The sequence below is a fragment of the Petaurus breviceps genome, unplaced genomic scaffold (genome assembly GCF_028583685.1).
Source record: "Petaurus breviceps papuanus isolate PSGF00001 unplaced genomic scaffold, PetGlider_PUasm1.0 183, whole genome shotgun sequence".
NCBI lineage: Eukaryota > Metazoa > Chordata > Mammalia > Diprotodontia > Petauridae > Petaurus > Petaurus breviceps.
In genome coordinates, this window is record NW_027185791.1 from 14,297,352 (window position 1) to 14,322,478 (window position 25,127).

Below are 25,127 nucleotides of genomic sequence, written 5' to 3' on the forward strand. Positions count from 1 at the left end.
ATTCTTTTTCATCAATCTCCAGATCCCCCCAAAAAAACATACATATATATTTTTTGCTTCCCCTGCTTATGGTAAAAAAGGAAAAGTGTTCAAAAAGGGTTAGGGTAGAGAGTATAGGATTAAAGATGCCATTTTTATCTGTAGGGTATGGATGTAAATACTGGTTTGCTAGTTCTTTAGCACAAACTAATAAAACAACAAACTACAGAAACTCTATCCCCTTCTTTGTATCTAGTATTGATCTTCTCTTAAATATTACAAGGCCAGAAGATACAAATTGTAATTAAAAAAAAAAAACACAAAAATTGGAAAGGACTTTGCCATGTGTTGATTACACTTCCTTTGTGTTTCAACCTGATCAAATACGGACAAAAATCAAGTTTAAGAGAAGAATTGCCCTTTCCTACTTTTAAAACTTCTAAAGGAATTAAAAGAAGAAATACACAGAAAGTTGCAGGAGGGGGAAAAAAAAGCACCCCAAAGTTGCAAATATCAGGACCAAGGAGAAAAAAACTAGACTGCAAGGGCCACCTAAAGTGAGCTTTACACTATTTGAACAAATTCCCACATCATAGGTAGTTTCAGTACACAAAGCAAAATAACACTCTCCAAAGCTACAAACTTTCCAAACTTGGTAATTGTTCTTTTTACGGCTGCTGGTTTCTTCTAATACAGAAATGTTTTGGGTTAAAAACAGGGCAAACAAACTGCTCAAATACCTTTATTATATATTTCTTTTTATTATTTGGACATTGATAGCTCTGCAAAATACTTTTCCCACCCAATCCCTTTCCACAATTCCTCCATAAAGAAACAAAATATCTTGTATCCACTTTTAAATCTAATAAAAAACTGAAAATTCAAAGATGAATTTTTTTCCTAAATTTATTTTAAACTGCAATGCAACATATTTAATGCTTATCAGACTCCATTTTATAAGGTGGGGGAGAATTAAATCAAGGACTTAGAATGGAAATTCCCTGTTTTCATAAGGAAAAGATAATTCTAAGTACCCTTTTGCTACCCCAAGACTTTATGGTTTTGATAATATAACCAGCATATAGACAACTTAGCTTTAAGCACTGCTTAATTATTTTGGAGTTCAGCTGAAATGCTATATAATGGTTAAGAGAAAAAGGAATTCTCAAAATATCAAAAATATTAAGACCTGATGACCACAAAAGAAAAGTTTTCTGGGCAGTGGGGTACAAATAACCAAATTCCTCAAGGGATCTTATCTAACATCAGGTACATTTGGTGTGACAGTAGGTGAAGGAAAATTTGAAATCAGCAATATTTTTAAATTATGGGCATGAATGACAATTTAAAATATTGCACACAGTATCAAAGTCATGTAAACTACTGACAGATCAAAAATAAAAATAACTAAAAATGGAGATAAATTTTTCAAAGTTCTTTTAGGGAACACAATGGAAGAGGTAAATTTTTTGTTTTGTAAGGGAGAGTCGAGATAAATGATTAGAGGTGTTAACTAACAGGTGGAAGTCAATACTTAATTCTTTCTCTGTCCCCCTCAAAATTTTTAGATCATGAAATCTTCATTAAAGGTGTTCAAAAGATCCAGCACAAGTATTACTACTTATTCATCTTTTCATCATAACTGGCAGTTTCTCCTTAATTCCATTTAGCCAATGGACAACCAGTAATTTTCCCAAACATTTCACACCCAACAACTCATGAGGGCAGTCTTGTTTCATTTTTTCACTCTTATAAGGAAGGCTTGAGAAGTTAAGCCTTTTTGAAATGTTTACAAAACATATGCCACTAGCAGGGTCCTGAAAGATGAAAAAATTTGCAACATGAGGAATGACTGGAATTAAACAGCACTTGCTAAAATAAATGAACCAAACACAATTCGTGTTATTGTTGCCTTGATTTTAAAATCTCATTCATCTGCTTATCAGCAAAGCTACAGTGGAGCCTCTCTCATTAGTGTGAAATCAGTTAGGTTCAACCATAGCAACAAACAAGGAAGAAATGCCAGTTATTTCAGTGCCTTTGTTTTTAAAATCAGACATGTTGGATACAAAAATAATTCACTGGGGACAGAGCCTGATGGTTCCGTTGCCCTGATTAGACCAGACTAGCTGGTTATGTCTCCATATACAATTCTCAGGCTCCCTAAATTCTGGATCTATGTAACACGGTGTACCCAGTGACCACCACTTCCCCAAATAGATTTCTTTAAAGTTTTACCCTAGGACTCAGCCTTCTGATATGTTACAGTACATGTATCATTAATTATAAGTTAGTTGGTTTGTGTATCTGTCTAAATAAAAACATATCCTTCACTACTCCATTAAGTGAAAGGCTTTGCATTTTCTTATACTGCCAGTGGCCAAACAACCTCAAAACGGGTTTGTTCCCTTCGGTTACAACTGTTTTGTTTTAAAGCTACCCTTTTTGTTCTTTGAATCAAAGTCTGGAAACCACCAGAAAATGCCATCCCTAAAGCCCTGCACATATCTGACAGCTACACATCAAATTTACGACTGATGCCAATTTTGAAGCTTCTGAAATCTTTAAAAACAAAAGAACAAAACAAACAAAAAAAAAACCACACGCACACTTTGGCACGCACGCAAGCCTCGGGTTATTATCTGAACATGGTTAATGTTTCCCCTCATCCCCCAACGCTTCAAAGTCATTGTTATAGGAGAACAACTGCTCCTTCTGCCTGATAAAAAGGTGTGTCAAGCACTGTTTTGTGTAGCAAAAGGAGGAGGTAAAAATGTTAAACTGACCAAAAACAGTTCTTATTTAGCACTAATTTATGCAATGCTGCAGACTTTTGTACCAGGATGACTAGTTTCAAAAACTGCTGGTTGATTAAATATACATATATATATAGGTATAAAAATTAATAAGTCAACATTCGCTGTTTTCAATGTGAAAACGATAAAATGTAATTCTGAGTAATTGTGCATTTGCCATAGAGTCCTTGCTAAAGGGACCATAAAAATAACTTTTGTAATTTAAAAAAAATCTTTTTTTTACTGAGTTTGGTTTTACCCTCAAATCTGTAAGTTCAGAGTAAATGTACTGAGTAAGGAGGATTGGGATCCATTCCTCACTGAGGGCTTGGAAGTCTTGAATTTAGTTATTCCCAATGGTGTGCCAAGGGAACCTAACAACTATTTATTTAGCCTCGAGTTGCTAATATTCCAGTGCTTTGCAGCTGGGGTTGACCCCACAAACCAAACAGAACTAAAGATTGATTAGACCCTTCATGAACCAGGGCTGCCTCAGCCAGGTGCTTCATTAGCAGATGTGGTGGCCCACCAGTTCCCTGCATAAAGCTTTGCTGATGCACAGATGTATCTAGGCTGTGGTTTCTTTTGAGCTACCGGACAAAGTGCCAGACCAGGGGCACTGGGGCGCAACCATAAATCTGTGATGGGAAAGAGTTAGTTCAAAACACTGCACACCAAGCCAATGCTGACATGTCATCCTGGAAACTATCAACTCTGCTGGGATTTAGAATGGGGAAAGGGGCATTTCCGTAATACAGAAGGTAGCTGTGCAATAAGGAAAAGTGCATTTAAAGGTAGCTTAAAAACCAGATTAAAATTAAATTGCCACTCAGAAGCAGGAAGAATTTCACTTGCTTCTTCCCCTCCCCCCTCCCAGGTCAGCTTCATCTCTTGGGTTCTATGGGTTGACACTGACGCCACCTGGTGCATCTGCTCCTTAGGAGACCGGCACACGCTATCTCCCACTTCTGGCAGGTACACAATTCTCCTGATCGACTGGAATCTTTTCTGCCAAGTTCAGTTTTACTTGGTTATTGTTCTGAACAGTCAATTGTCACCGGAATTCATAGATTGGGGCGCTGTGTTCAGGAACATGAGTCAGATTTAGTGACTGATACCTGCAAAGGGGAGGAAGAGAGAATAAAGAATGTGAGATGATTATGGAAGAATTCTAAGTCTGAACCTGCCTGGATAATTATTAGACTGGAGGACTACTATTTAACACATCAAATTTACAACATCACAGGGAACCTCATTTTAATTTCTCACAAATTAAGCAAACTCAATTTAATTAATTTCTATTTTTCTAGATGAGCCTAAATCCCTGGCCTAAACAATGAATTTATTATTTGTAAGTATTCTGTTGTCATTTATACAGTAATTATAACATGCCTACCTCAAGATGTGAAGTCTCCCAAAGGGCATGGATTACTACTTCCATTAACTCACTATATAACCTACATTACAACCTCAGTATCACGTTATATTGGGGTGTAATACTCTAACTCAATTTCTGATGTCTCAGTTTTTATGGTATGGCTAAATTCAATTCACATGTAATCCAAGCCCTATTTTCTGCTCCTCATTCTTGCCAAATCCTCCCTGTGCTTGCTCAGAGGTAAAAATCATTCAAATAAATTAGAGCTTTTCATTCCTCTCTGTGCTCTAAGGAGAGTTAAAAGATGGGCAGCAGGATGAAGGATAAGCAAAGGCCTGGAAAACCCGCAAAGTGGCTATCTGCTGAAGCAATTATGGACTATGAAGGACAGCTCTTCTCTACCTATGTAATTCATAAAGGAACATTCAAAAAGTCTGCAGGGCCACATGGAAACAGTGCGTTATTTTCTATAACGTGAATAACATTATTGGTATTCAACTGTTTTAAAATTACTTTAATTATTTTTAAATGGTAATAAAGCTCTGGGAAGGAAGGCAATACAGAAGATTTTTGTAGCTTTATTAGAGCTAATAGTGAAGTTATCTATTGAAAGCCCAAGACAAGCTGCTGCTGGAGCAGCACTGACTGCTCTCCTGCCTGAGAAACATCCTCTGGTCCTCATTCCGAAGTGGAACACTCCCAAACAAAGCCTCAGGAATGGGGGAGGGGCAGCACCGTGGGACCCTAAAATCGCATGAAAGGTGAAGGGGCTCCCAACTCTCTAGCCAGGTTTCAAAGGTTCCATGTCATTACAGTGAAGTAGAATCAGGTTATAACCATACGCTATGCAGACCAGCACACAAAGATGAATGATAATACATAAAATATGTAAGAAGAAGTGGAACAGAGGTCCATAGAGAATGTGATTTTGCAGACCTCAAGTGGCAATCTATATGTAAGATGTCAGATATTTAAACAGCAAAAAGCAACTTGATCTACATTGTCCTGAGTCCTAGTCATTTGATAAGCACGGAAAAAAAAGCAACAAGAATGCAATATATCCCCCCAAAACCCGCATGCTCAAAGGCTGGACGAGATGATCTCTAAGGTTCCTTCTAGTTCTAAATCTTATGTTTATAAAGTCTTCATATGTTGAAGATTTCTTTTCTCTTGTATCACAGAGGAATAACTTGTACTGAACACCACATGTGAGAACAGCAAAGAACTCTTTTGTCTTGAAGGAAGAGGCCTGTCTTACCACTCTGAACTCCTATGGTAGTAGTAGCCCTCTACAGAGGCTGCGGACTTCTGGAAGCAGATGTAGTAGAAGCCAGCAAAGGAAGCACCGCTGATGTCTTTGATTGTATGATCTGGGACCAGGAACTGTTCCTGTGCAGATGGAGAAGGTTATTTGAGCCACCGTGAAACAGGCAACGCTTTCCAACAAGGAATGTGATTTAAGCCACTGTAAAACAGGCAACGCTTTCCAACAAGGAATGTGACTTTCTTGGTGCTTCCCCTAAATCATGCAGGCCCAGACACCTCCGGTAAAGGAATACTAATGCTGGACTGAATCAGTCCATCATGTGTGTGCTGAGTAGCAACTATGGGCGCTTAAACCTTCTGAGAGCACTTACACACGACTGGTTTTCACAACGTGTTAAAATAACAAGTGATGCTATGAGCTCCCTTGTGAACAGCAACTCTAAAAAGGTAGTATGGTTTCCCCCCCAAAACCACAGACTAAATGATCCAAGGAAAATAAGTCTTGACTTCACTAAAGGGACTATACCAGGATTTGAAGCATGTCTACAGCAAAGGTAGCAAAACTCAGAGCACCCACCCACCCACCTTCCCCCACACACCTTCCAGGCCAGAACCAGATGTAATGGGAATGTAAATTTGTAAGATCTTCCCTGCCCCTAGGCTAAAGTGCACCTGGAGCCTGGGGTGAGAGGCTTGTTTTTCAGTAGATACTTCTTGATTGGCCAGTGAGTCAATACAATTGTTACATTCTCTGAGCCAGGAGAAGGCTATATAAGCCCTGATGTATAGCTTTGTTTTGGGACTCACTTTGAGAAGTGTTCTGTGATTTGATGTGGATTCTGGGAAGCCGTTGTCCCACCTCGAGAGACCCACCTCGGCTTTGAAGAACCCAGATGTTGAAACCCAGATGTTGATTTGGTATGGATGTAATGATTGGACAGTTTGGAAATCTGTCTACTTGATCTGTTTCTCTGTCTTGATAATTCTGTCTGTATATTCTGAAGTTTGGGGTGCTGACCTTTTTCCCCTGAACTAGGTAAACAATACATATGTTTGACTGATCAAAGTAAGCTTGTTAACCCATTTTGAGTTGCTTTCCTTTATCAAAGCAGATCCAAGAACCTGTATGGGCAGCCACCCTGAGGACACTTGGGGTGCTTGCTGCTGTACCAGATTAAAATGCAATTGCCAAAATTAATGAAAACAACATAAATTATGTTAATTTGTCGTATTCTGAGGCAATAGCAAGGCACAGGGACCCCCTTTTATTTGAATTTGACACTAGAGGTCCACAGCAATAGCTTGATCTATGGGGATCCCTGGAATATGTTTAGAGAGCAAAGAGGCCAGAGAACAATTTACCACACCTACTCTAGCCTGCAACCAGAAAGCAAAACCAAACCAAAATAATCCTTCAGCAGCATCAAGATAAGAATGGAATTGATCCTGATGACATATCAAAATAAGGAAAGAGTAGGCTATTATTTCATGTTAGAATCCAAAGGACAGAAATATATAAGGAATAACTCTATTAGAGATATACCTGGACTACCTCTACCTGGAGGATACCTGGGCAATATGTGGTAGTGCCCAGATCCAAACTATAAACATCTAAAAAAAAATTAAATTTTCCATTCTTCCACATCTCACTACAAAACATTTTTATTGCTTAAATAAATTAAATTACAACTTTCACAGCACCCTTTGAGATCATTAAATATACTGGGTATCACATAACTTGGTCTGGGAATTATTGCTCTGTAGCAACTACCTTTTCAAGAAATAGATGAATTCCCACAATAAAAGAATATCACTCTGGATTCGGAGGAATATATCCCACTGTAAGAAATCTGGCTGGCAATTTTGCTAATATATGATTGCATGCTACAATTCAAAAACAGAAAAGGTATTACAAAAAGAGCACACAAATATTTCCCTGAAACAAAAGTCCCAAACATCAAACTAGATCAGATGGGTTTGCACTGAGGACTCTGGGTAGAAAGCCCAAATGCTATTTCTGGTCCCATATTATTGCATTGGTTAGGGGGTAAAAGATATTAAGATGGAATATGGTAGAAGAAAAGATGAATAAACATGGTGATTACTAAAGTCTGAATCAAATACAGGGTGTCCCAAATGTCCTAGTACATTTTAAGCTTTAGTAGCTTAAAACTGTACTAAGACATTTGGTTCAAACTGTATAAATCATTTAGGAGATTAGTACTTGGAAAATACATGCTTTTATAATTACTCTCCTGGATCTGTGCTTGAGTTATTAACCAATAGTGGTATAAAAACATGTATTCAACATTAAATATGAGAAATCTTTGGTTAGAAGGAATTCCCTCTAGAGAATGGATATATGGCTTAAGTTACAGACAACAGTAAAACCCAATTGCCTGAAAGACTACTCAAAGTACAATGCTTACCTTCCACCTCATGAAGACATAATCCCCATTCTTCAGTTCTTCATAATCAAAGTCATCTGAGTTAAATGATTTTGCATACTGATAAAAAGCCTGGAACTTGCCCTGAAAGCAAAAGGCAAAAAAACCCCACAATGTTTTCCATCAACAAAATATAATTTTAGAGTTGTACTCATACTGTCTAGGTATAACAAAGTTTCCAAATTCTGATAATCATAGATGAAACTCAAAATAAAAAGGAGGAACTATGGGATTATTGATTATTAGGATTAGCTATACTATTTTAGTCATTCATATGAATCCATATTAGGACTCTCAAGATTACTTACCTGGATTCCTGACTGGACAACCAAAAGAATATATACAAGTAAAGAACTGTTGAGAAAACATCAGGATAGTGACAGAAATGAAGGTTAAAAACTAAAAAAAAGGGGTGGCTAGGTGGCTCACTGAATAGAGCACTGGCCCTGGAGTCAGGAGGCCCTGAGTTCAAATCCGGCCTCAGACACTTAACACTTACTAGCTGTGTGACCTTGGGCAAGTCACTTAACCCCAATTGCCCTGCCTTCTTCCCTCCAAAAAACAAAAGAAAACCCCAAAACTAAAAATAAATTAAATGCTGATGAAAGGGATATGACTTAAGTAAATCCCACTCTTTAGACATAAAGCCTACTGGTTTTAAACAAAATCTCCCCACAAAAAAAAGAAAAGCCAATTAATTTACTTTCAGCAAAGAATAAAATGAAGAAATATTTAAGTAGTATACAATTCTATGGACAGTCTTCATATAGAATTTTTAATTTAAAGCACTAACAAACAGGATACCAATTCATTTTCACAACACAAGTCCCTGATGGTCAACTAATTTTCAGAGTAAGATGTATATGTTACCCCTAATGGTAGCAAAATAGGATCCTGCAATCCAATTGAACGTTTTTAAAAGTCTAGACAATAAGGAAAGAGACAGAAAGCTGGGGAATCAGTGTAGCATTTCAGGAGTTTTAAGACTGTGAAAATACTGTATAATGATCTATAAGTGTATATGGTATGTACAATGACAAACACACACACACACACACACATATATCTGCCCATCTATCACTTTAAAGTTCAGAACATGTCGTCTATTTATTACCCTGTTTGAACTTCACAACAAACCTGTTATTGGATCTGTGATTTCATCAGCCTGAAGAACACATGATATGGGAATTCTCTCTACCAATTCAAGCTGATTATGGATTAATAAGAGCTGGCCAAGGCATGGAAAAATTAAGAAACAGACAGACCTCCTTCAAATATAATAATGTGAAATTCCCCAGCAAAGATTTAAAAGGATATCAAAGGAAGCGATGATCAATAAAAACCAAAGGGAAACATTACTCAGTAGCTCCACCCAGTCCAAAAGCTTCTAGCACTATAAGCAAGGATGTGGGGGGCGGGGGAGGGTGGAGAACAATAGAAAACTAAGATTAGCACCATTTCTGTTAAGGCTGACTTAGAGCTAGTGGGCTTCTCAGCCTGTCAGAGCCACAGTGAGGGAAAGCCAGCTGCCAGTAGGTCACTGTGTAGGGAGACAGACAGAGCTCCACCCCAAGCACTGGGTGCAGTCCTAGGACCCTCCAAGAGGGCTGAAGCCAGCTCAGCTTTTGGTAGAGGGAATACAAGGGAAAATGTCGAGGCAGATATCTGGCCACTCAGGTTGTCTAGGAGGCTCAAAACTAACAGGATTGCTAACATTCAGTGACTAAAAGGATGGACCTCTCCATAGAAATAGGGAAGTTTTGAGGAAGGGTGGACATGAATTGTTTTAGACAACCTGAATCTAAGCGGATGCTCATCTAAGGGAGATGAGCAGTAGCAGACAGATAACATTCTATCATGCTTTAGGGCTGCATATGTAGATTTAGGAACCGTCTATGTTGAGAGCTTAAAATAACGGGAACAGATGAGATCAACAAGAGATGATGAATCAACAACAGAGAGCTAGGAGAATAATATCAGGTAGTTAAGAAATGGGGGATCATTAAACTCTACATAAGGAGCCCTGCAGGCCAAGCTCAAATTAACATTATCTATGTTTTATTTTGTTAAACATTTCCCAATTATACCGTAATCTGGTTTGGCTACACTTGGAAATTGGGATAAGGCAGGTTTCATGTTTGACACCTCTGCTCTATAGAGTCAAATATACAGAACAGCCAAGGAGAAGGAGGGCTAGAAATAGCCAGCCAGATCTGGCAGTTAAGAGGTAAGCGGAAGACTCTGAGGTCACATGACCAGTAGGAACCAGGGATGAAGTAATTTCATCTGCCTTCCTTGTCTAGGACACCAAGAACCCCCCAAAAGTAAAGGTTAGAGGAATGTCAAGGAAGGCTAATCCCTAACCCCTAAAACAATCACTCAATGTCCCCTCCTCCCACACCCAACTGCCAGCAAGGTGACAAAAGCCAATCGATACGCTTGTAACACAACTCAACTGTACATCACAACCCTACCAGTGCCAAGGAGCTCAAATAGCAGAATATGTCTCAGTCAACCAGAGAACTGAGGAATAGAAAGAAATGGAGCAGAAGGTATGTGAGGGGCTGTGAAGACTCTACTATACCAGAGGGAAAGAGCCCAGCATCCAACTGGGGCCTGATTTGTCCCCCTAGAAGTCATCTGGGACAGACCTGGGCTGGTGAATCATGAATTTCATAGCTTTGGAGGAAGTTTGGACAGCTCTGAGATCTAACCCCCAGGGAACCTGCCATTAAAGGGAAGGAAGAAAGTGAACAAGAGGAGAAAAAGCAGGAGAGATTACCAAAGATCTCAGGAGAAAAAGAACTCAATTAAAGACTGTGAACATAAAGAGATAAACCACTTGGGAAGCTATTAATAACAGACAGGAAAATGGCCTCTAGATCAGTGAAAAGAGCACAGACATCTGTGAATAAGTAAGTATAGAAGGACAAAGTAAAATGAATCAAGACAGTAAGGAAGTCAGGATGTTTATGAATTGTTTAAAAGAGAAATAGGAATAATGAAAGCAAAATTTATGGCCCACACAGGAGAAATAAAAGGCAACTGATAAAAAATTTGAACTAGTAGTAACAAATATCAGTAAAGAAACAAAAGGGAAGACAAATGATTACAAAGGCAAAGACGTAGAAATGAAGGACAAGGAAGAAAAGAAGCAAAAAAACAATAACATTAAAAGAAAGCATGATCTCCATACAGCAAAACATATTGATCTTGAAGACAGGATCCATAAAGACAACAAAAAGGATTATAAGTCTCCCAGAAAAACACAAAGCAAAAGACCAGAACACTACAAAAAACTGCCCAAATTTCAGAATACAGAAAATAAAATGTTGATAAAAAAAAATCCACAGAGTATCTACAGAAAAAAATCCTATCCTGCAAACTCCAAGACTCAGAGTGTGGTTTAATCTCATAATTTCACTGAAAAATAACAAAATCTGCAAGCCAGCAGGAGGAGAAAGACCTTCAAATATAAAGAGAAGAAAGTCTAAATAACACAAGACTATTTTGCACCCACCTGAAAATGCAGGAGGGAATGTGTTCCAAAGAGCAAAGGAGCTCAAAACATAGCCCAAGATGACCTACCCTACAAATCTGAGGCAAATCATAAATAAAAAAGCAAAACAGTGACATAGCAAAAGAATACACATATTATGGAAATATAAACAGACAAGGTTTGTGCCTAAATGCAAGAAACTTATACCAGCCTGAGGTTGAGAAAGATGTGTTGGGAAGGTAACACGATCAAAGTTGGGGTTCAGGAGACAAAATTATGCACCCCAAGAATGGGCTTGGTTGAAAATATATTCACAAATGGTTGATTGGGTGCTGTTCTTTGTACTCAATGAGAACCAAAATGACATCACTATGTCAGGGTCAATTATAGTGTGTCCAACTGTGGCTGATGAGATCAGTATGATCCAGGAAGGGTCTGCCAGGCACAAATGGCATACATAAACAAGACACCAATAAAAATAATTTTTTAAAAAGACAAAATAATTCATGACCATGGAGAGATCAGTTCATTCAATATTTTGGTTAGTGAAGAAATAGAAGAATCATTACAGATGGTTCTTTTTGAGTATGGTAATGAAAACAAGGATATAGAGGAAGGGCTAACATGGATGGCAAGATCAAATCAAAACTTTTTAAGGATTGGGAAAACCTAGGCATGTGTAGTTAAGAGAAATGGTCATTGAAGAAAGGTTCCAGCCAACACAGGAGATAAGAACACCAAGGGCATAAGTAGAGGGATCGATCTTGACATGGAGAAAAGTATAAATATAAGGACAGATAATGCATAAAGATGTAAAGGGATTTTGAGGTGTGACATTGAAATGGAAGGAGCTCAAGATGGATATCCTTGATTTTCTCAAATGAGGAGGCTGGAGAAGGGGAATAGATGCCAAATTAAATGACATCTATGCAGTTGTAAGGACCCAGTTGGCACAAAAATGTGATTTCTTCCAGCTATGCTCATCAGTATGAGCAGAAATTGATCAGACTAGCATGATTATAAGCAAATATATTTCTACCAGCCCCAATTAGGTAAACCCTACCCCAAGCTAAGAATCCATTATTTCTATATTTTAAGTCAGGCTCCAAAATACAAACCTTATGCTCAGACATAACTTTTCACCAGCTCTTTACTTTCCAAATTTGCCTCTCTTCTGACTTCTCTACCTTTAATTGGCATTTAAGGTCTTCAGCTTCTTACCAATATCTCCACAACCCGTAACAATGCTTCTTTAGATCCTTCTGGTTAGGATCATCTGTCCCCACATGAATCATCAAGAGTAGGTAGTGGTTGTCAGGTTTGAAAAACCTCAGCCATCCCTCCATCATGGCCCTCTACATCTAGGAAAATAGCATGTCTCATTACTGTTTACATAAGATCAACAGAGTTTATCCTTGGTATGTCTCAGCAGGTACACCCCCACTCCTCATCACTACTACTTCTAAAGCTTGTGAAAAATAATTATGAAGCAAGGGGGTGTCACATAGAAATAAGTCTTCTAGAAGAATATGTCCAAAACCAAGAGCTAGTACAGGCCACCGTGTTTATGAACACCAATGGAAAGAACAAAATTCTGGAGTCCACACTATTGTCAGTAAGTAGAGACTTTTGAAGAGACATGCCCATTGTTTTCAATTGCACCAAAAAGCTAGTGGGAAGTCGCCAGTGTTTCCTCTTGGCCGTTGGAGAAAAAATTATAAAAAAGATTCTAATTTTAAGTTTTTACTGGTTACTGCCCATTAATGGGAATAATTCGCTTCTTCATGGCTCTTATTTCTTTCTACTAAATTATAAGCTCCATGAGGAACTTGGAAGGAGATGTCTTAAATTATCTGAATCTTCATGCCACACACACACACACAGCCTCAATGGCCTACGCCTACCACAGAAGTTTTTGCTCAGAACAGGTGTTTAAATAAGTAGGTTGTTGAAATAATGAACTTCATGTCCATACTAACCGTTTTCTTCTTCACTTTAGATTTCTTGTCATCCCTTGCCAAATTTTATATTGACCTTTCTGTTCTTGGTGGCTGAACTTAATAGAGTTCTTTCACTGGGACACTAATTCTGGGACTGTCTGCTCATTTAAAGACAATACTCAAATGGATCCATGATCACAATTTAAAAGCACCCCCCCCCCATGATGCAGATCTTACTACATGTCTGCCCTTCCTGGGCAACGCATGCTCAGTCTTCCCATAAGGTGACCCCCTGATGTGATGCAGGCCTTCCTTGCTGCTTTCTGACTTTGAAAGGGTGCCAGGGGAGCGTTCTGGCTGCCCAGCTGAACATCCCATTTTCTCTTCCTATCACATAACTGCTCAATGACATCTTCTACTTCTGTTGTTCAGAGTTTCCTGTCAGTTATATACTGCAGCCCACACATACCTCCCCTGTGCCTTCTCTATGTGATGTTCATTAATATTTCACAGACTGCTGAACTTCACTTCTCACCAATCCATCCTCCATTCTGTCAAAGTGATCTTTGTAAAGCTAAGGTCTGACTATACCATAAGCACATGCCTCCCCGCACAAACTCCAGCAGCTCACGACTACCTCCAGGAACAAGCATAACATTCAGTTTTGTGTTTCAAGCCCTTTCAAACCCAGTGTTCCTTCCAGTATTCTCACATCCTACTTTTCACTCCATATACTCTGGGATCCAGCGACACTGAACGCCTAGCTATTCCTCAAACACAACACTCCAAATTCAGACTTGGCGCCATTTCACTGGCCATCCCTCATGTTTGGAACTCTCTTCCTTCTTGTCTCTGCCTCCTGGACTGCATGACTTCCTTCAAGTCCCAGCTAAAATCCTGCCTTGTGCTAGAAGCCTTTCCCAGTATCCTGTAATATTTGAAATAACCTTCTATTTGTATTCATTCATTCACTCACACACACACACACACACACACGCTACATGCCCACATATTTTATATGTACATAGCTATCTGCCTATTTTCTCCTACGTTAGAATGTGAGCTCCTTGAGGGTCGGGACTGTTGTTTACTCTTGCTCAGCACAGTGCCTGCCGCATTGAGACAGATGCTGGCTGACTCCCTGAGGCCTTTGCTCAGATCCCACACGCCCTGGGTATGGCCCCCTACCTCTGACATCATCTCATCTACATTACACACATTTTGTACATACTAGTTATTTACCTAAAATATGTCATTTGTGTAGATTACTCCAAGATCTATGTGTATCCAGCCCTGGTCTCCCTCCTGATATCCACCTTGCAATACTAACTGCCTAATGAACATTTGAAACAAGATGTTCTCTAGACATCTCAAATTCTGCATGTCTAAAGCAGAATTCAGTATCTTTTCACCCAAACCCACACATCTTCAAATTTCCCTATTTCTTCTGAGGTAATTACTGTGCTCCTAATCACGTAGCGCTTCAACTTCACTGTCATTCCTGACTTCTCACTCTCCTTTATCTCACAGAACCCATCAGTTGTTCAGCTTTTCTGCTTCAGTCTCCCCAGTCGCTCCTGAGTCTTGTCACCTCCCCGTCCTACTTCCTCCCCTCAGCATCTCACCTACACTACAGCAGCTGCCTTTTAGTTAATCTCCATGCCTCAAGTCTCACTATTCTCCAAACCACTCTCCACAAAGCAGCCAGAGTGACAGTCCAAAACCACAGGATTAACCATGTCACCCTGTCCTGCTCAATAAACCCCAGTGGCTCCCTACTATCTCTAGTGCACAGGTTCCTAATTTAGGGTCCTTGAACTCAGATGGAAAAACATCTTTATTTTTCACCAAACTCTCAATGAAGTTTTGCAATTCTGACAATTATAAGCTGTAACAGTTAAAATTAAGGTAAACTCAGGCACAAAGTTCTGAGCATGATCAATTTCTTGGCAAAGCACAAATCTATCAATAAAGAGGATCTCAAGTTTCCTCAGCAAAGCTAAGATCCTAAATGAGGGGGTCAGATCCCTTAAATAGTTCTAGGGGAATAAAGAACAAAGAATAAATCTTCACAGGTGGGAATAACTTATGACTAGTTGGAGCTGAGGTATGGGGGACAATGATTGGTTAGAAACTGCGAATGAGGGGCTAGAAATAACAGCCCTCCTATAACTAAAAAATATTCAGGAGGCGGCTTGGTGGCTAAGTGAATAGAGCACCTGCCCTGGAGTCAGGAGGACCTGAGTTCAAATCCGGCCTCAGACATTTAACACAAAAACTAGCCGTGTGATCTTGGGCAAGTCACTTAAACCCAAATGCCCTCCAAAAAGCAAAAAAAAAAAGAAAAGAAATATTCATTGCTTTGAGTCTACCTGCAAGGTCAGAGATAGTGGATCAGACTTCTTTGGATAGCGAATCACATATCTTTACAGGATAGCTTGGTGGGGTAAAGATACTGGACCTGACTCAGACATCCACACCCCTCAAAGATAGCATATTTTCTTGAGGCAAGAATAGAACAGCAATTAGTAAGAGAGGTGGATTTCTTTTTTTTTTTTCCAAATGCTTTATTAACTTCTGATTTACATCATTCATTTTATCCAGATTTTGAGTTACAAATTTTCTCCCTGTTTTTCCCCTACCCACCGCCCCAAAATAGTAGTCCCACAGGATATCCCCTCCTCCAATCTGCTCTCTCCCATATTTTCTCCCATACCCCTTCTGACTTTTCCAGTGGATCTCTATGCCCCAGTGCCTGTATAACTTAATTCCCAATTACATGTAAAATAGTATTAATAATAGTATATATATGTATATATATATATATAAATATTTATTTTTAAGCATTTGATTTTAAAACTTTGAATTCCAGATTCATTACCTTCCTCCCTCCTCACCCACCCTTACTGGGAAGATAAGCATTTCAGTATAGGTTGTAGATGTGCAGCTAATGCAAAACATTAACATAGTAGATATATGTAAAAGACTGACTATATTTCCCTCCCTCCTATCCCACCTCCCACTTGTTCAATTCTCTACTTTGATCCTGTCCCTTTTCAAAAGTGTGTGCTTCCAACTTCCCTCTCCGCCAGCCTGCCCTCCCTTCCATCATCCCCCCCTCATCCCCTTCTCCCCTACTCGCTTATAGAGTGAGATACCCTATTTAGTGTGTATGTCATTCCCTCTTTGAGCCAAATTCAATGAGAATAATAAGGTTGACCCATTCCCTTTTGCCTTCCTATTCTTCCCCTCCACTGTAGCCATTTTCCCTTGCCTCTTCTATATGAGATAGTTTACCCCAATCTGTCTCTCCCCATTTCTTCTCATTATATTCCTCTCCCACCTCTTAATTTCACCTTTTAAGTATCATCCCTTCCTATTAAATTGGTCCTCTGCCCTCTATCTATGTATACCTGTAAACATATATACACACATTCACATATGTATTCAAATGCCTGTATACCCTCCAATATAAACATATATATATACACACACACGCACACACACACACACACACACACACATATATATATATATGTATATTTCTATTCCCTTCAACTATTTTCATACTGAGAAGTTTCATCAGTTACAATTATCGTTTTTCCAGGTAGGAATGTTAATAGTTCAACTTTGATATGTTCCTTATGATTTCTTTTCCCTATTTAGCTTCTCATGCTTCTCTTGCTTCTTGTATCTGAATGCCAAATTTCCTATTCAACTCTGGTTTTTTCATCAAGAATGCCTGAAAGTTTCTTTCTCTGAAAACTGCCTTTTCATATCCTTTGACCATTTATCAACTGGGGAATGACTTGCATTCTTATAAATTTGGCTCAATTCTCTATATATTTTAGAAATGAGTCCTTTATCAGAGACATAGGTTGTAAAAATTCTTTCCCAATTTCCCACCTCCCTCTTAATCTTGGTTACATTGTCTTTTGTTTATACAGATGCTTTTCAATTTAATGTAATCAAAATTATCCATTTTGCATTTTATAATGCTCTCTAATTCTTGTTTAGTCATAAAATCTTTCCCTCTCCACAAATCTGACAGGTAAACTATTCCTTGTTTTCTGAGATTGCTTACAGTATCAACCTTTATACCTAGATCATGCACCCATTTAGACTTGATTTTGGTATATGGTGTTAGATAATGGTCTATGCCCAGTTTCTGCCATACTATATTCTGGATTTCCCAGCAGTTTTTGTCAAATAGTGAGTTCTTATCTCCAAAACTGGGGTCTTTGGGTTTATCAAACAAGATTACCATAGTCATTGACTGCTGAATCTCATGTGCCTAATCTATTCCATTGATCCACTACTCTATTCCTCAGCCAGTACCAAGTAGTTTTGATGACTGCTGCTTTATAATACAGAATGAAATCTGGTATAGCTAGTCCACCTTCCCTAGCATTTCTTTTCATTAATTCCCTTGATATTCTGGACTGTTTTTTCTTCCAAATGAGTTGTGTTACTATTTTTCCTAGCTCTATAAAGTAGTTTTTTGGTAAATTGATTGGTATGGCACTAAATATATAATTTAGGTAAAATTGTCATTTTTATTATATTAGCTCGACCCAGCCACGAGCAATTGATTTTTCCAATTAGTTAGATCTGACTTAATTTGTGTGAAAAGCCTTTTGTAGTTGTGATCATATAGGTCCTGGGTTTGTTTTGGCAGGTAGATTCCCAAATATTTTATAATGTCTACAGTAACTTTAAATGGGAAATTAACGATATCTATAAGCACATGAAGAAATGCTCTAAATCACTATTGATTAGAGAAATGGAAATCAAAACAACTCTGAGGTACCACATCTCACCAGTCAGATTGGCTAAGATGACAAAACAGGAAAATGACAAAATGCTGGAGAGGATGTGGACAAATTGGAACACTAATGCATTGCTGGTGGAGTTGTGAACTGATCCAACCATTCTGGAAAGCAATCTGGAATTATACCCAAAGGGCTATAAATAATTTCATATCCTTTGACTCAGCAATACCACTTCTACGGTTGTATCCCAAAGAGGTCATAGAAGTGGGAGAAAGACCCATATGTACAAAAATGTTTATAGCAGCTCTTTTTGTGGTGGCAAAGAATTGGAAATTAAGGGGGTACCCATCAATTAGGGAATGGCTGAACAAGTTGTGGTATATGCATGTAATGGAATACTACTGTGCTATAAGAAACAAGGAGCAGATGGATTTCATATTTACCTGGAGAGGCTTATATGAATTGATAATGAGTGAGAAAAGTAGAGCCAGGGGGAATTTGTACACAATTACAGACACAACATATGTGTGATGACCAACTTTGATAAACTGGACTCTTCTCAGCAATGCAGTGATATAAGTCAAACCCAAAAGACTCATGATGGAGAGAGATATTTACATCCAGAAAAAGAACTGAGATTGAACCCAGATTGAAGCAAACTACCTGCCCTTTTTCGTTCTCTTGTTTGGTTTTGTTTCCTCTTTCCCATTCTTCATTCCATCTGTTACAATCCTTCTTTATAACCTGACTAATGACTAATGTGAAAGCATTTGCAGATACTATACTTGATTATATGCCACCATGGGGGGGAGGAGAAAATTTGAAACTCAAGGAATTGTGGTAATGAATCTAATGAAACTAAAAGTAAACAAATTAATAAAGACCAAAAAAAAATGCTTGAAAGTTCTCTATTCCACTGAATGACTCTATTTGCCCCTGAAACATGATACTCAGTTTTGCTGGGTAGGTGATTCTTGGTTTTGTTTTTTTTTTAAAGCAATTGGGGTTAAGTAACTTGCTCAAGGTTACACGGCCAGGTGTTTCTGGGAGGGTGCTAACTGTCTGAGCCCGGATTCGATCTCCAGGTCATCCCGACTCTGGGGCCAGTGCTCTTACTTGCTGTGCTACCTGGCCGCTCCGATCCTGAGTTTTCCTGATTGTGTTTCCACAATATTCAAATTGTTTCTTCCTGGCTGCTTGTAATATTCTCTCCTTGATCTGGGAATTTCAGAACCTGGCTATAATATTCCTAAGTTTTCTTTTTGGGATTTTTTCAGAATGTGAATGAATGGTGGATTCTTTCAACCTCTATTTTGCCCTCTGGTTCTAAAACATCAGGGCAGTTTTCCTTGAGAATTTCTTGGAGGATGATTTCTAGGTTCTTTCTTTGATCATGGTTTTCAGGTAGTCCAATAATTTTAAAATTATCTCTCCTGGATCTATTTTCCAGGTCAGTGGTTTTTCCAATGAGATATTTCACATTGCCTTCTATTCTTTCATTTGTTTGGATCTGTTTAACAACATCTTGATTTCTCATAAAGTCATTAGCTTCCATTTGCTCCAATCTAATTCTGAAAGAATGATTATCCTCAGTGAGCTTTTGAGATTCTTTTTCCATCTAGCAAATTCTTCTCATTGCCTTTTTGAGCCTCTTTTGCCATCTGGGTTAGTTTGTTTTTTAAGGTGTTATTTTCCTCAGTCAGGCTGTTGACTCTCATAAATTTCTTGCATCATTCTCATTTCTTTCCCCAATTTTTCCTCCACTTCTCTTATCTGCTTCTTAAGGTCCTCTTAAGGCCTGTAACCAGCTCATATTTTTCTTGGAAGCTTTTGGTGCAGGAGTTCTGACTCCACTGTCTTCCTCCTTTTTGATCATGCTTTGATCCTTTTTGTCCCCAAAATAGGAGTCTAATGTTGGATTGCTTTACTTGGTTTGCTTCCTCTGCCTGGTCATTATGGCACTCAATTACTTGACTTTTGGGCTTTTTGCTATAGTAGGACTCTGCCACCAGATGGGAGAGCTTCATTCCAAACCCTGGGGTTTTCTTAGCTGCCGAAGGTATTAGTTGGGTGCCCTCTCTGAAGCCTCCATATGCTCTGGCAAGCTGGTCGCAAACCCCAGGACATCCACCCTAGACCACAATCCAGGTCCAAGCAGGTTAGAACAAGAGCGATTACCCCTCAGACTGGTCACTTTGTCCCCCTACACTAAGGGGGGCTGGGAGCTGAAGCTGCCACGTGGCAGTGGCTGCAGCCCTCAGTGGCTTCTTCCAGGAACAAAAGCCGACGCACTCCCAACTACTGGGTCCCAAAGTCCACAATGCACTGACCTCTCACTTTGTCCTTAGCATCTTTGTGTTAATAATTCTGGATCGCCACAGCTACTGGTGATCTGGAGTCCCTCTAGCCGGTGGTTGGTCAGGCCCGCCCTGGGGCTAAAACCTTGGAGTGGGTCTGGGCTCAGCTCCCAGAGTGCAGAGTGCAGCACTGGCCCATTCCTGCAGGCCTGCTGGGCTGTCCTCAGCGGGAGGTTAGCTTCTCTGTGTAATTTTGTGGGTTCTGTAGCTCCAAAGTTTGTTTAGAGTCCCCTTTTACATGAATAGGAGGTGGTGGGAGCCGGAGCCACAAGGAGATCCTGTTTCTACTCCCGAGAGTTGGATTTCTAAAGGGAACTCATTATAGGCCAGCTGAATTTCTGAACTAAGTTCAGAGACAAAGAACCATGACTTAGCTGCAGGACAAAATCAATTATTTGTAAATTGGATCAATAAACAAAGATACAGAATCAATTTAATTTTCTCAACAGATAGGCAATAAACCATCATAGTATGTACCAGTACCTATGAATCTGTTACCAATAGAAATCACAAATCGTATCATATCACATAATATTTGTTATAGATGTCTCAAAATATCATTTATACTCAAAATCACTGTAGTTATTAGATCTGCTACTAGATCTCATGTGATTCCAATCCTGTCTACAGATGCTCATACAAAGGAACTGGCCAGCACATTTCTGTGCCTAGTTGTCACCAAATTCTGAAATTGCATGTTCTTACATGGTGACCCAGGCATCTACTTTGCATAATACTCCAGTATTCCTAAGTACAACTGTTTGCCAATAAATACATGGAAGGAGATGAGTTGCTTTCATTTTGCAAAGCAGAAGTTCAAATAAAAAAATTTTAACTTTCCATAATGTGACATGGTCTTTTATAACATATATAGGCATATGGACTACACATGTAGAACAGGCAAGTTCAAACACATTTGATGGTTGAGATAACTGCTGGGGAGTGTTAAAATTAATTTATTACTGCTAACAGACTACACAGTGATAAAGGTTATACCCAGTGTTATAAGTTCTGTGAACAAAGATTCTTTATCCTACTTTACCTCTTCATTCTTCCTTTTTGTATACTGTGTTATAAAGTAAAGACATGTATACATAATGTTGTTCAAGTGATTTTCATGCATTATTATTTTGTGAAAATGCTGCTCATTTTAAAAACAGCTTTGCGAGAAAACTGCAAATATTACTTCTCGAATACAACTCTACACGTAATAGTCAAATTCCAGCTTGGACAGAACTCCTGAGTTAACATGTTTCTATGAGAGGGTTAAAAGCCACTAAAAAGGTTAAAGCTTTGGTTTGGTTATAAATTGTAAAACTTGTCTTATTTTACTTATCATACAAATTTCTTGAATATCTCACACAAATTACTTATTCTATGCAGATTTATCAAATCACTTAAACATACAAAAATACTAAGTTTCAAAAAAATCAACTTGAATCAAATATTTTCTTTTAGCTTTATTTAAATTTTTGTTGACCTAATTTAAGTGGAAATGTCAAAGAAAAGTAGAAAGACTATATTATATAGCTAATAATAATAATGACGATAGCTACTATTTATATAGGCCTACTATGTGCCAAATAGTATACCAAGCACTTTACAAATATAATTTCATTTGATTCTCACAACCACCCTGGGAGGTAGGCGCTATTCTCTATTTTACGGTGGAGGAAGCTGAGGCAAACATAAGTTAAGTGACTTGCCCAGTTGGCAAATGTGTAATGAAGGATTTGAACTCAGGTCTTCCTGACTCAGACCAGCATCACCACATGAAGTAATAAATGTAAAACATGACATAAAAGTCACTGCTGTTTTCTGTGTGTATGAGCTCGTGCACACACGTGCACAAAATATTCCTGTGAATAAAGTATGAAGTCAAGAAAACTGAAAGTATATATGCTGAAAATACATATAAAGATGTGAGTTCTTTCTGTGCAAAGACAGCTCAATGTGAAAAAGCTGGGACATTTTCCAAACTGGGATTTGCCATTTCACAGAAACTTTTTTCATAAAGCCGCTTACTAAACTGCCCAGCACAAGAAACCCCTCACTCCTGGAGAGATTTTAGTAAAGCCATGGTCAAAATGGTTTGTACTCTGCAATAGTGGAAAATCTGGAAGCAGCTCCACTGTGAAACGATACAGTATGTTCTAGAATTGTGAACATTTTGAAGCAGGTCATCAAGGAATAGGCTGACTCACTATTGCCCCCAGTATGCTACTGGATGAAACAAGACATCTCTCAGTGTCTCAGCTCCTTGTTTTTGTTTGCTATGTAAATACATGGTGACACCATCAAAGAATTCTTATTTTCTGAGTCCCTTTAGGAAACTAAATTGACTGTCAATCTTTAGAAATAATAAAATATTTTTGCCAAACAAGACTTTGGAAAGCAAAGCTTCATAATCTTTGCACAGACGAGTTCCTGCAACACTCAGTAATGCATCAGCATCAGCTATTTTAGTGAAAAAAGAAGCTCCTCCCATCATCACAGATATGCAGAGTCAACAAAGACCCTTCCAAAAACCCTGAAAGAAGTTCTGTCAATAGTCATAAGTTACCAGGTTTATCAGAAGCAGATCTTTAAATCATCACATTTTCAGAAGATTTTGTCAAGAAATGGGAACAAAAAAGAAGTGTTTATGGGCTTTCAAGAGGAAAAATCGTAAAGAGCGTCTAAGAATTAAGGGCACAAGCTTCTACACTAAGGAATCGAAGGGCTTAGAATATGATATTCCAGAGGTCAAAGGAGCTAGGATCAAAATCAAGAATCACCTACCCAGCAAAACTAGGTATAATGTTTCAGGGGAAAATATGTCATTCAATGAAATAGAGGACTTTCAAGCATTCTTGAGGAAAAAACCAGAGCTGAACAGAAAATCTGACTTTCAAATACAAGAAGCCAGAGAAGCATGAGAAGGAAGGTAAACAGGAAAAAGAAATCATAAGGAACTTACTAAAGTTGAACAATTTACACTCCTACATGGAAAAATGATAATTGTAACTCATGAGACTTTTCTCAGTACAAGGATAGTTGAAGGGAATATATATATGTATACATATATATGTATGTATAGGAGGGTGCATGTGTGTATATATATGTGTGTGTACATGTATACATAGAGGGCACAGGATCAGTTGAATAGGAAGGGATGATATATAAAAAATAAAATTAAGAGGTGAGAGAGGAATATAATGAGAGAAGGAGAAAGGAAGAGATAGAAAAGGGTAGATTATCTCATATAAAAGAGACAAGAGAAAACTTCTACAATACAGGGGAAGAGCAGGAAGATGAAAGGGAATGGGTCAACCTTACTCTCACTGAATTTGGCTTAAGGAGGGAATAACATACACACTCATTTGGATATCTTTCCCTACAGGAAAGAAGGGGGGAAGGGGATAAGAGGGGGATGATAGAAGCATTGGGCAGATTGGGGGAGAGGGTAGTTAGAAGCACATACTTTTAAAAAGGGATAGGGTCAAAGTAGAAAATAGAATAAGTGGGGGGGGGCAGGATAGGATGGAGGGAAATATAGTTAGTCTTTCACAATATAACTACTACAGAAATGTTTTGCGTAACCACACATGTACAACCTACATTGAATTGCTTATCTTCCCAGTGGGGTTGGGTGAGGAGAAAAGAAGGGAAAGAATATGGAAATCAAAGTTTTAAAGACAAATGTTTAAAAAAAAATTGTTTTTACATGCAACTGGAAAATAAGATATACAGGCACTAGGGTATAGAAATCCATCTTGCCCTACTAGAAAGTTGGGGGGGGACATGGGGGAGGATATAACAGAGAGCAGATTGGGGAAAGGGGTACTCAGTAGGCTTGCTATCTTGGGGTGGAGGGTAGGGGAAAGACGGGGAGAAAATCCGTAACTCAAAATCTTGTGAAAACGAATATTGAAAACTAAAAATAAATTTTAAAATTTGAAGGAAAAAAAAAAAAGAATTAAGGGCACAAGTTTCATTGTTTTCTAAAAGAAAAAGAAAACCCACTCTTGAAGCACTTTGAAAGAAAGAAGTTATTCACTGGCTGGCTTACCTGGCAGATATGTTTAACCATATTAACGAGAAAAATGTTTCAATTCAAGGTCCTGAAGTCACCAAGCTGGATGATACTAACAAATGTTTTGGTTAAATTGCCAGTATGAAAAAATGAGGATAGAAGCTGACATACTTACAAACTTTCAAAAGTCCAAGGAAGTGTTTTTTTTTAACTTTATTTTTTTAAAATTCTTTAATTTATTAATTTGTTTGTTTCCTTTTAGTTTACAGGATTCAATTCCACAATTCCTTGAATTTCACATTTTGTCCCTCTCCCTCCCTTCCTCCCCCCCATGGCGGCTTATAATCAAGTATAGGATCTGTAAATACTTTCACATTATACAATGGTCAGGTTATAAGGATGGATTGTACCGGCTGGAATGAAAAATGGTAAAGAGGACATAAAATCAAATAAGAGAACGAAAAAGATCAGGTATTTTGCTTCCACCTGGATATAAATTTAGTTCTTTCTAGTTCTTTCTCTGGATGCACGTTTTTCTCTCCATCATGCGTCTTTTGGGATTGACTTACCGTGTTTCCCTGATAATAAGACCTATCCCAAAAATAAGCCCTCCCCTTACTGTGTAAGATTCCTCTAAAATAAGCCCTCCCCCCAAAATAAGCCCTATTGAGATTGCTAC

General features: G+C 38.5%; 1 protein-coding gene across 1 annotated transcript in view; it reads right to left on the reverse strand.

The window, feature by feature from the left end:
* Positions 1-705: 705 nt before the first annotated feature.
* Positions 706-25,127, reverse strand: part of GID4 (GID complex subunit 4 homolog) — a 42,390-nt gene continuing 17,968 nt past the window's right edge. Inside the window, exons 3-5 of the mRNA XM_069087871.1 lie at positions 7,848-7,949; positions 5,411-5,541; positions 706-3,892 (exon numbers count right to left, since the gene is read on the reverse strand). Coding sequence (XP_068943972.1) covers positions 3,829-3,892; positions 5,411-5,541; positions 7,848-7,949 — 297 coding nt within the window. The 3' untranslated portion in view covers positions 706-3,828. The remainder of the gene's footprint in view (positions 3,893-5,410; positions 5,542-7,847; positions 7,950-25,127) is intronic.